We start from the raw sequence: 12,083 nt of genomic DNA on the forward strand, positions 1-12,083 counted from the left end.
GAATTGGGAAAGATACAATCCTCGACCGACACCATTGATCACTATGTTCGAATTGGGAAAGATACAATCCTCAAGGCCGTTCGAAGATTCACAAAGCCATGATCAAGATCTACGGACCGAAGTACGCGAGGAGGGCCAATGATGAAGACACCAATGGGCTCATGGGTTTGCGTAAAGAACAAATATGGCTAGTGATACTTTGGTCAATTGGTTGCATGCATGGGCATGGAAAAATTGTCCCACGGGATGGAAATAATCAGTACAAAGGGTATTTCAGAAATCCAACCATCATTCTTGGATCAGTTGCATCAGAGGATCTATGGGCTTTGGCATTCATACCTTGGATTGCTTGGCTCTTATAATGACCTTAGTTTCCTTTAGAGATAACCATTGTTCAAAAGACTTGTTGCCAGAGAAGCTCCATCTTGCAACTATTTTGTCAATGATCATGAGTACACGAGGGGCTACTATCTTGGCAAATGCATGTATGCTCCGTAGAAGAATGGTCGTTCCAAAACGGTTAGGAACATGTATTTTTTTAACTCATAAAACCTATGACAAGAATTGAAGATGAGAGAGAGAGGGGCAGAGGGCATAGGGTGTGATTTGTGTGTGTGCTTGGCTGGCTTCGCTTGCTGCGCCCTCCTGCGCGAGCAGCGTAGATGCTTTCTCCCGTTGCCTTTCCCGGGCTCTGTCGCAGCCCTGGAATCCCTCCCTGGCTTATTCCCGTCTCTGCACTGCACACCTACAGCTCCTTTACTGCATCGCTAGATAGAGAGTGGAAAAGGCAACGCATACAAGAGAAGAGAGAGAGTAAGGCTGCCAGAATTTTCAAAAGGTGATCTTTCATGGAAGCATATGAAAAAGATACGAAGACAGAAGGAGTTGGCGTATACTTCTCTCTCCTCCGCTACAGAGAGAGAGAGTGTGTGTGAGAGAGAGGGGCAGAGCAGGAGCAATGAGGCATCGGGAGTGGAGATAGCAATCGAGTGCAGATACTCTGTAGAGTAGAGAGAGAGAGTGTGTGTGGAAATGTAGTACTCCATCCTTGTCCCTTCTCCAAGCCTCGCTTGGCCTTTCCGGTCTGTGCCTGCTTCTCGGGCGCAGCACCAGCTTGTCCTCCCTCTATATATAGCTCCCCCATTTCCTGCTGCTTCAGACTCAACAGAGAGAGAGAGAGAGAGAGAGAGAGAGCTGGCTCCTGTGACTTGTGAGGCTGCTGTGTCTGTCTAGCAACCAGTTCTTCAAAAGAGGGTTGAAAGAGAGAGGGGGAGAGAGAGAGAGAGATGGCTTGGAAAGGGTCGAAGGATGAGGAAGAGAGGGGGCTTGAGCTGAGCCTCGGCCTGCCTGGCTACTTCTCCGGATCACCAGGCCAAGAAGGTAGCTCCTGCGCCATGCATGCTTGCTTCTTGCTCCTTAATTCCTCTTCTTTCTTCGAAGCTTCATGCTTTGACTTTTGTTGTTCGTCTCAGGCTTGGAGGAGAAGGGAGGCCGCCGTGGTGCTGCTGGTGCTGGAGCAAAGGGAAGAAACAACGGCTCCAAGCCAAGGTTTGGTTTGGTTTGGTTTTCCTTGGTATAGTAGAGTAGTTCCTCCAATCTGCTGGAGTAAATATGAGATTTTACCTTGCTGTTCCTTGTGCTTGTCGGGCCAATTTCACCTTTTCTTCCAAGAAACTGTCACTGCCACTAGCAACTCCAAAATTTATCTGTTAACTGTATGTACTAGTACTAGTGGAGATGCCAATGCGTGCAAGTGGAACATAATTAAGATTTTACTGATCCATATTACCTGTCTCTGTCTCTGAAACGTGCAGCAGGCCGGCGGCCGCCGCTCCGGTCGTGGGATGGCCTCCGGTGCGCTCCTTCCGGCGCAACCTTGCCTCCTCCTCGTCCAAACCGCCAGCCGCCGAGCCACACCACGGCGCGGGCGGCAAGGCTGATTGCAGCATCTACAAGGGCCGGTTCGTGAAGATCAACATGGACGGCGTCCCCATCGGCCGGAAGGTGGACCTTAAGGCGCACGGCAGCTACGGCAAGCTCGCCGACGCCGTCGACCACCTCTTCCAGGGTCTCCTCGCTGGTACGTACACACGCAAATCGGCACTTCCGTTCCACGAGCGAAACTGCGTGCCTGCGTGCGCTTTGGTCGATCGTTGCGCTAACTGTGCTCTGTCCGCTCTGCTTGCGCCGCAGCTCAAAGGGACGAGAGCTCCTGCGCGGCGGGGGAGAAGCACGCGGCGATCACGGGGCTGCTGGACGGCAGCGGCGAGTACACTCTGGTGTACGAGGACGACGAGGGCGACCAGATGCTGGTCGGGGACGTGCCATGGGAGTGAGTTCGATCGATCTTCCCCTTGAAACAAACCAAGCGAGAGATTTCTGTCTCAGTCGCAAAACAAACAAATTTCTCCTCTTGCTCTGAACTTACTGACGACGATCTCTGGACGTTGTTGCAGCATGTTCATCGCCACCGCGAAGAGGCTGCGCGTGCTGCGGAGCTCGGATCTGAACGCGTCCTCGGTCAGTACAACCGGAAACGCTCAACATGCTTTCTCCACATACTTGAAGCTGATTCATCTTGCTTATTGTCGTTCCTTGTTGTTGGCAGCTACGAGCGGCGGTGAGCCGGAAGAGGGGAGCGGCCGAGTGCTGAGCCATTTATTTAGGGAGAAATGCATGTCGCTCTCAATCGGAATGTTTTCTACCCTTTTTGCAAGCTAGCTAGACTTTCTGCTATCGATCTGTATAAATTTCCCGGATCTCCTGGCTATCATCGTGTCATGTTGCTATCATCGAGCAGGCCTGACTTGCACTGTTAGGATCATGCATCTAGTGCAGTGTCGTAACTCGTAAGGTGTTGATTTTTGGAACGGCGCAGGAATGCTAAGTTTGGCTTTTATCGACTACTGTTGCTGCCTCTGTGAGGGGGGAATCTTGGTCAGTGCCCATGTACTACAGCGATGTTGCTTGCTCAACTGGGTTATCATGAATGCCAGCGCCATAGTTTCTCGTGATGCCTGCACCCACAGTTCCGGGCATGTTGCGCGCCAGCGAGCAACGAGCTCACGGGGCTGGATCCCTGCGCCAAAAAGTTTTTGAAATTCAAAACTCCCAAATAAGGATTTTCTTTTTCGACCCTGTGAAAGGAAGTCAAAATATAAAGTACGGATTTTATGCCACGTTCTACAGGAATTTTATAGGGAAAGAGAATGGACTAGTTTCCTACAAACATTCCCCTTTTCTACAAATTCTAGAGAATACAAAACGCGAGGTATCAAAATTTCTCCAGTCCGAGGCAACGTAGTCGTTCTTTTGCTAATTAAGAACAAAAACATTTTCATGCCAAATTCCCCTTTACAGTTTTTTAAATCATGGGTAGTTTCAACCCCATTTAAACTCAAAACTTTAAAGGATTTTATGGGACTCAATCTCTTACATGAATCTAAGGGACCGGGAGGATTTAAACTACAATAATACTCCCTCTTAAAAAAATATATAAGTAGATATTTAAACACTCTTATATTTCTTTACAGAGGGGGTACTTTTGTGGCTATAGGAATGGAACAATTTCGTATAAAGGAATACATTTTTCTTATGAAATTCTTGGAGGGCAACCAAGCCTATACTATGAGATTCTTCTTTCTAGCTGAAGAACCAACAACACAACTCTTACATTATCCCCCCCCCCCCCCCCCCCCCCACATGGAGTGTTTCTATTAGTAAGACCATGTACATAGACTTGTAGATAACCTACAAAGGAGATGTACCATTAAAAAGGAGTAAATGGCGCGTGCAAGTCATTTGTGTGTTTCCTTCAAAAAAAAAACGCCACCTGTTCAGTTATCATTCGAACTCACAATCTCATTTTAGGAAAGTTGTTAGAAAAGGCTTTTTTATGGGAAATAAAAAAATTCACTGGAAATAAAGGTCCATTTTACATGATGGCATATGTTGCTAATTTAGTTTTTCTTTAGTGTCCGATGTCTGAAATTGGATTAGCAAGATATATTGGTTGTGGTTCATTGATGTATCAAATAAATGGTCTGATCTTTTTAATAGCCTATTTTCTATTTTGATCTGTATTGTGCTTTTAGTACATAGTAGATATCATTCTACATAGCTACAAGACCACAATAAGGCAAACCTCCTACCCTATTAACGCATTGAGAGGCAATTTTCTATGCATGGTGGTAGCTACGCACCCTCTCTCTCTCTATATATATATGATGTGTTAGGTTTTTATGGCATTGATACAAGTGCCTTTTCGTTGCATAGAAATGGTCTTTTCTCATTTCTCTTTGTCTTTTTGCTTGTCTTTTTTCCACAAGTGCCTTTTCATCGTATAGAAAGGCCTTTTTCTCACTTCTCTATATCCTTTTACTTGCCTTTTTGGCACAATTGTCTTTTGCTTGCCTGGTTGGTCCTACGCACGAAAATAACTTTATTATCGCTGGGAAGATATTTCAATGGGCATTAAAAGGCCAAAAAGGCCCAAGTGGAAAAGTGCCTCCTTCCCTAAGGAAAGAGACCAAATTGGGGAAGGGGAGGAGTCAGACTCCTCCTCCCCTAGGCCGGCGCACCAAGGGAGACTCCTTTCCCCTTGGTGGCAGCCCTCCCTCTCCCTCCGACCTATATATACTAGGGGATTTTGCTCCTTTCAAGACAAAAATTTCGAAGCCTTCTCTAGTCCTTCTAGTTCTTGCTGGTCCTAGATGACTAATTAGAGCTAGGCCAATCCTCTTGTCCTCATAATTAGAAGCCCATTATGGTTCTAATCTCCTCCCTCCAGTTCCCCGGTAACGATTAGCTCTGGGCTGCGAAGCGCTGCCGGATCGTGAAGGATGCACGCTTGCAACAAAGTAGAGATGTTGTGTGTTTTGTCTTCGGTTCGAGGGACTGTTCGTGGGAGGTACGAGGGATCATTCATCGACTGTTCGAGGGACTCCAAGTACAATCTACACTGACACATTCTTCTTCCGCCACAACTCGATGACGGTAACAATCATGATCCCAACCCGTTTATGCATCTTCATATGATCTTGGGTGGTTGTAGGTGCAAAATTTTTGTTTTCTGCTACGTTTCCCAACAGATCGCTACCCCTAGGTAATGAGCATATATGAACCCTGACCTCTACCATAAACCCTTATGATGATAATACCTCCCCTCGTTGCCCCATCTTTTCCGTAACCAATCATTGGTATGTGTATGTCATTTTGCCATCATCGCCGATCACCACTATGATTCTGATGTGCACATCTGAATCTTGACCATGATTAAACCCTAACAATGACAAAAGCAACAAATATAGCTTCAAACAACTGCAGTTATTGACTAGTTTTTTGTTTGAATTATTTGAGCTTTGTGTGATCGTGATAAATTTTCTTTTCTTTTCAAGTTTCACCATGAGGAGAGAGAGTTTTTTTCACGGGAAGAACGAGAGAGTTGAACATGGTAGAAAACAGGTAGAACACAGTGAATTGCCACTAAATTTTGTTGGTGAGAAAAGAAAGCCCCTAGCTGACGCTCGTGAATCTTAAACACAAGCTTTTTGCGCACTACGTGATTCAAATAGGCCAGCCCATTCGATGGGGCCATAGCGAGCCATGTTGTTTGACTACTAAGATCCTCCAAAACCTGCTCGATTCAAATGGGCCGGCCCATTCAGTGGCGCCATAGTGAGCCATGCTGTGTGACTACTAAAATCCACAAAAAAACAACACCCTGTGAAGGAGTCGAACTCGATATCCCACGCCCGAGAGTGAATGTTCCTTACCAATTGAGCATCTCAGTGTTAGTAATTAATAAGCAACGCGGACATTTTAGGAACTAAATGCAATGATATATATTTTTTGACCATTTCTGGGAAAAGTGTGAAGATTTTTTCTAAAATGCCAATAATGTTTGAAATCATGAACAAACTTCAAAATTCAAACAAAATTTTTAAAACATGAACACAATTTTAAAATGTGAACATAATTTAAAAAATGCTAACAAATTTTTGAAAAAAATTGTGAACAAATTTCGAATTCTGGACAATTTATTTGAGATGTGAACATTTTTTAAGAAAGTGAATTTAGAATACACACTGAACATTTTCTTAGTATACAGTGAACATTATTTAAATAGACATTGAACATTCTTTAAATATATGGCGAACCTTTTGTCAAATGCACATTGAACATTTTTTCTTTACACGTTGAACATTTTTATGCACAGTAAACATTTTTTAATGTACGGCGAATATTCTTTCCCATTGTGTTGACCTTGTTTAGGAAAATATGAACGTAATTTGGGAAAACACGAACAATTTCTGAAAACATGAACAAATTTTAAAATTTGAAGATTTTCTAAAAGTTTTAATAAAATTTGAAATTCTGGTCATTTTTTGAAAATTTTACATCTATGAAAAAAGGAGAAAGCAAAGGAGAGGTAAAATAAAACAGAAAAAACAGAAAATAAAAAAGCATGAAGAAAACCAGAAAAAACAGTAAAAAACAATACAGGGAAAAAAACAGGTTCAGAAACCGGTTGCTCGCTCGAAATGGGTCGGCCCATGTCGCGTCGCTCACTAAAGCGAAGCTGCGGAGAGCAACTAATTAATATAGGAGCACTCGTTCGGGAGCCTCCCAAGGGTGACTTGGGGTGGTTAGATCTTAGATGGTTTTTTTGGGTTTTTTGGCATTTTGTTTTTTCACCTGTCTTTTTTAGCTTTTGGACAAAATAAATTCAATTTTTTGTGCAAAAAAAGTCATTTCCTTTTTCTTTTTGTTTCCGTGAGATGCACGGATTTACTTTCATGAGAGACATGTTTTTGTTTCCGCGAGAGACATGGTCTTAGAAAGATTTGAACACACGATTTAAGAGATAAAATATTTTAAATAAACGAATTTATGAAAAAGGGAAAAACTCTCAAGTTAAGACAAGTGATGCACATGCATCATGTCACCTGTCGCCGTCTGGGAAGGTGAAAGTGATCTTTAAAAAAAGTACTCGTCAGTTAGTGATTTCGGAAGGTGCGACTATTGGACGTACGTGGACGGTAAATAGGATCTGCCGCGAGAAAACCCAAATGCTTACTACCGCCCTCTCTTATCTCTAAAAAACAAACTACCGCCCTCTCATAAAGGCCCACGTGCGACGGTCCATTAGGCCGACATTACATGGGCCGGACATTTATGACTCCGATAACAATTCCATCTCCATCGAGCCCAGCAAGAATATTGGCGCCGCCGTCCCTTCCTTTCTTCTCCCCCAATCCAACTCCAACTCCTGAAAATACCCCTACCGAAGCGCAAAAAGAAACTCGAAGCACAGGAACAGGAAGCAAGCTGCCCCCCCCCCCCCCCCCCCCCCCCCCCCCCCCCCCGTCCTCATCTCCGACTCACTCACGATCCGAGATCAGGTACGGCCCCGCCCCCGATTCCGCCGCCACTCGATCCCTCAGTACGCGCGCTTCTGCGAGCTCAGTTCGCCCTTGCGCCGCCGCAAATATATCGCCGCGAGAAGGGTTTCTAGGGTTTCCGCGGTCGCGATTTCTCCTTCCGATTAGTCTCGTTTCGGGCCCGTCGCTCGCTAGATCGGGGACGACCGTGGCGGTAGTGTGAAACCTAGGCCAGGGGAGTGGGGATACGGCCGCGGGTTGCGGTTGATTCGGTGGGACTGGTTCGGCGCGATCTTGATTTGTTTTCTGTTTGGTGGTGTGCTTGGGCGCAGGATGGCCGGATCGATGGAACTCCCTACCAAGGGCGGCTTCAGCTTCGACCTGTGCCGCAGGAACGCCATGCTGGAGAAGAATGGCCTCAAGATGCCCGGGTTCAGGAAGACCGGGACTACCATCGTCGGCCTCGTGTTTGCGGTGAGCCACTGCTCTTCTCCACTTACTCGCTTTTGAAGCCGGAAACAGAGGGGCAGTTTAGTATGTGATGTTACCAGCTACCGCTTAAGATTTTCTTGACGACAACACTCTTTGCAAATTAGACGGACTCTGGGAGAAATTACTTCGGATTATCTGTTTACCTTATGTTGCAGCACATTCCCATGTTCTGTCGATGGTAAATTTTCGTTTTAGAGTAAGTGAGTATGACGAAAATTAATGGAAGCTTGCATGCCAATCTCTGACCCTCACAGTAGTTCTTTCTAACTGACAATGGATGGAGAATCGAGCCATATGGCTTCAATCTGGCATCATTTTGTGGTTTCTCCATGAATAAATTACTGAAAACAAGGGGTTGATGAACCATGTTTTGTATCTAGGATGGAGTTGTTCTTGGCGCAGACACAAGGGCAACCGAGGGTCCTATAGTTGCTGATAAGAACTGCGAGAAAATTCATTTTATGGCACCAAACATATATTGCTGTGGTGCTGGAACTGCTGCTGACACAGAGGCTGTGACAGGTAAGAAAGAAGTTACTGACAGAAAGAAACCAAATCAATCTTCATTTGTTTCCTTGTATTTTTCTCTGAATCTATCACACAAACATCATGATGTGTGCTTTTACTCCAGATATGGTCAGCTCCCAGCTACAACTTCACCGTTATGCTACTAGCCGTGAGTCAAGAGTTGTAACCGCTCTTACACTACTGAAGACACACCTTTTTAACTACCAAGGTCATGTCAGTGCTGCTCTTGTTCTTGGCGGAGTAGATGTCACTGGACCACATCTACACACTGTGAGTATAATTGTTTGACGGTCTTCTGATAAGAGAAATTCAGGCTAGTTTTGGTAACTTTTTTGAATCCCCAGGTTTATCCGCATGGTTCCACCGATACTCTTCCTTTTGCCACGATGGGTTCTGGATCCCTTGCTGCAATGTCAGTGTTTGAGTCGAAGTACAGAGAAGGCCTCACAGTAAGTGAACAAACGCAACAGTTCGTGCACTTGACTATGTGGATATCTTAGTATTGCACGGGTGGTGACTTTGCTTTAGCAGATCACAGTGCTTGTTCTTTGTGTATCATTTTTTGTAACGAGATGTACCAACCGATTACTTTATCCTGCAGAGGGAGGAGGGAATTGCACTTGTAGCCGAGGCAATCCGTGCTGGTATCTTCAATGACTTGGGAAGTGGCAGCAACGTGGATGTTTGTGTGATAACCAAGGTATGTAATTATGTAACTTTTGTTCTGTTACCTGAGATGACAAACACTATTCATTATTTTTTTGAAAGTAAATAATGAGCTTCCAACCTACTTCCTGTTTTGGCCCTTCATTGCACATGGCTGACATACATTTCTCATTGTAAAACCCTCTGTTCCTAAATATAAGTCTTTTTAGAGATTTCAGTATGGACTACATACGGATGTATATAGACGTAGTTTAGGGTGTAGATTCACTCATTTTGCTCCGTATGTAGTCCATGTTGCAATCTCTAAAAAGACTTATATTTAGGAACGGAGGGAGTAGTAAGTCAAATTCTCAACATAATTATCTATGCCACTGCATAGTTTCTTCTACCATGTGCTAGAGTTTTTGGGAAAATTATAAGATGTCAGGGTATGTAACTAGCAGCAGGGGATATGCAGTTGAGGTGTCGCTACCTATTGTATTCAGAAAGTACTAGTTGAATGCATTAGCATTGATTAAAGTGCTGGAATATACTATTATTATTTTAGTTGGAACTGATAGTGTGCATTTTTTAGCCTCACTGCTTTGCTAATCTAGTTTCTTGTTAAATAATTCCAGGGGAACACAGAGTACTTGAGAAACCACGAGTTACCAAACCCAAGGACTTTTGTCAGCTCGAAGGGATACAGCTTCAACAAGGGGCATACCGGTAAGTGACTGATTGATGTCACAGGCTACATACATAGTGATGCTTGAGCGTTGTGAAGTTTGATATCCCTTCTCTTGTTTGCAGAGGTATTGTCTACAAAGATCACGCAGCTGAAGCTGAAGCCAGAGGTCGCTGATGGTGATGCAATGGAAGAGTGATCTTGTGTGCTTCCGTTCGGACAAGCAGCCATGCTAAGAATTTGCGCCATTTCTTCTTTTTTCTCAGCGTGGGTGCTAGAACAGAAAATTGGATGTATTTTGTTGTACTTCCTGAATTTAATGCAGACCTTTATGTTAAACTGTCTCTGGGCTCTTGGTGTTATGGTCTATGAATCTAAAATTCATATTCCCGATTAACTATGGCAACCAAAAGATATGATATGTTTGTTAACTTGATTTCAAATCACCAAGTAGTCAAGTAAAATTGTGTGGGAGGTTCATAATGCTAGTGTACTATCACTCAGTCCTGAAGATTGGCTAGTATAATCGATTGTTCATGCGCTAGGTGCTATATATAACACAAAAACATGTAGCAGTAGACTTCTGTTGGCGGGCGGGCGAAATGGGGACGTTGAAATTGATTACCTGGAGATGGGCTGTCTTAGCATCTGGGGTGGTTACAGAACTGTGTGAATAGATTTTACAACGTTCCTAAATTTATGTCTTTTTAGAGATTTCAATATGAACTACTACATATGAAACTAAATGAGTAAATTTACACTCTAAAGTATGTCTATATACTCCTTCCGTTCCTAAATATTTGTCTTTTTAGATATTTTAACAAGTGACTACATACGGAGCAAAATGAGTGAATCTACACTCTAAAATATGTCTATATATATCCGTATGTGATAGTCCATTTGAAATCTCTAAAAGACAAATATTTAGGAACGGAGGGAGTACATCCGTATGTAGTCCATATTGAAATCTTATATTTAGAAATGGAGGGAGTAGCCTTGTAACATCCGGATCGCTAACCACCCAATCCAGTTGACTTTCAGACCTAGGTCTGGACGCCGCGCCGGCTGTGGCGCTGCCACAACGCTGGCGTCAACCATCCCTCCGTGTGCACGTCTACGCTCTTTGACTCCATGTTGAAGGCTGCATGACTACCACGTGAGGTTTTTGGCACCCTCGGCCTGGCGGCTAGGGTTTTATTTCTCTGCCCCGACGAAGTGACTGTGGGCATACTCTTTGTCCCTCCGTCTGCTTTGGCAGCGGCAGGTTTTTCTCTCCCTCCGTCGGCAGGTTTTCTCTCTCTGTCTCTCCCCGGCTTGCCGGCAGTGAGGGATAGGTTTTGACGAGATTGTGATTTTATTTGGCGGCGCTCCAAGGGTGATCGCTGGAGCAATGAAACTATTATGTTGGAACTGTCGGGGGCTCGGGAATGCCCCGGCAGTTCGCGCTTTGCTGGACGTCCAGCGGGCATGTAATCCCGACGTGATGTTCTTGTCGGAGACACATCTTGATAGCTATCCGGCAGAGTGCTTGAGGAGGAGACTCAAGATGGATCAAAAATTTGTTTGTGCTAGTGATGGGAGGAAAGGTGGATTGTTATTACTCTGGAAGAAGGAGGTTAATATTCAGTGATTGGGGCTGAATCCTACGTTCATCGATGTGAAAATTCAGGAAGGCAGCCAGACCTGGAGGATGACTGGGATGTATGGTGAATTTCGTTGGGAGAATAAATATAAAACTTGGGACCGCATGAGGCTACTACATCAAGCTCATAATCTGCCATGGCTGCTCATGGGGGACCTAAATAAGATACGTTACTTGCATGAGAAGGAGGGAGGTAATCCTAGGCCACAGCAATATATGCATGCGTTCAACCAGACAATACAGGACTGCGAGCTAAGAGACCTTGGTTATGTAGGAGATCAATTTACATGGCTGAGGGGTAGAATCAGAGAAAGACTAGACAGGGGACTAGGGAGTGAAGCTTGGTCTCAGCTTTTCCCCCATGCTGCAGTGGAACATTTGCAGTACAATCACTCAGACAACAGACCACTTTTGTTGAACACTGAATATTATATACAGCCAAGTCAAACAAGTGCAGCACGACCACAGAGATTTGAGGCTAGTTGGCTCAGGGAAAAAAACTTTGATGATATAGTACAGGAAGCATGGTCCAGTGTTGGGGCGGAGCCTAATGCGGACTGTATATACAGTAAGTTGAATCGCATGCATGATAAATTTCATGACTGGGATCAACGAGTTTTGAAGCGACCAAGGAAAAGGCCGCGGAAGGCGCAGAGAGAGTTCGAACAGGTGATCACGGGTCCGATGAACGATGATAACGAGGCCA

The 12,083-nt window shown here is 44.5% G+C and overlaps 2 protein-coding genes across 3 annotated transcripts; both read left to right on the forward strand.

Moving 5' to 3' along the window:
* Positions 1-1,118: 1,118 nt before the first annotated feature.
* LOC109732258 (auxin-responsive protein IAA16) lies at positions 1,119-2,906 on the forward strand. Of its 2 annotated transcripts, none has more exons than XM_020291479.4 (6): positions 1,119-1,380; positions 1,473-1,548; positions 1,815-2,080; positions 2,194-2,332; positions 2,457-2,520; positions 2,609-2,906. In XM_020291479.4, exons 1-6 carry the CDS (start codon positions 1,287-1,289, stop codon positions 2,651-2,653), a joined length of 684 nt encoding a protein of 227 aa, XP_020147068.1. In that variant the 5' UTR covers positions 1,119-1,286; the 3' UTR covers positions 2,654-2,906. The 2 variants fall into 2 exon arrangements, with proteins under 2 accessions (XP_020147068.1, XP_020147119.1); XM_020291530.4 differs by having other exon boundaries at positions 1,818-2,080.
* A 4,350-nt stretch (positions 2,907-7,256) lies between these two features.
* LOC109732036 (proteasome subunit beta type-7-B) lies at positions 7,257-10,132 on the forward strand. The gene is made up of 8 exons (XM_045233332.2): positions 7,257-7,403; positions 7,715-7,856; positions 8,255-8,396; positions 8,506-8,672; positions 8,747-8,851; positions 9,004-9,102; positions 9,686-9,776; positions 9,861-10,132. Exons 2-8 carry the CDS (start codon positions 7,716-7,718, stop codon positions 9,932-9,934), a joined length of 819 nt encoding a protein of 272 aa, XP_045089267.1. The 5' UTR covers positions 7,257-7,403; position 7,715; the 3' UTR covers positions 9,935-10,132.
* Positions 10,133-12,083: the final 1,951 nt, after the last annotated feature.

This window comes from Aegilops tauschii, chromosome 1, assembly GCF_002575655.3.
Source record: "Aegilops tauschii subsp. strangulata cultivar AL8/78 chromosome 1, Aet v6.0, whole genome shotgun sequence".
Classification (NCBI taxonomy): Eukaryota; Viridiplantae; Streptophyta; class Magnoliopsida; order Poales; family Poaceae; genus Aegilops; species Aegilops tauschii.

Bases quoted from the DNA above. Each gene is read 5' to 3' on its own strand.
- LOC109732258 (XM_020291479.4), top strand. From the start codon at position 1,287: ATGGCTTGGAAAGGGTCGAAGGATGAGGAAGAGAGGGGGCTTGAGCTG. The intron at 1,549-1,814 runs GTTTGGTTTGGT...TGAAACGTGCAG, and splicing joins AACAACGGCTCCAAGCCAAG to CAGGCCGGCGGCCGCCGCTC. The intron at 2,081-2,193 runs GTACGTACACAC...CTTGCGCCGCAG, and splicing joins CTTCCAGGGTCTCCTCGCTG to CTCAAAGGGACGAGAGCTCC.
- LOC109732036 (XM_045233332.2), top strand. From the start codon at position 7,716: ATGGCCGGATCGATGGAACTCCCTACCAAGGGCGGCTTCAGCTTCGAC. The intron at 8,397-8,505 runs GTAAGAAAGAAG...CTTTTACTCCAG, and splicing joins TGACACAGAGGCTGTGACAG to ATATGGTCAGCTCCCAGCTA. The intron at 8,852-9,003 runs GTAAGTGAACAA...TTTATCCTGCAG, and splicing joins AGTACAGAGAAGGCCTCACA to AGGGAGGAGGGAATTGCACT.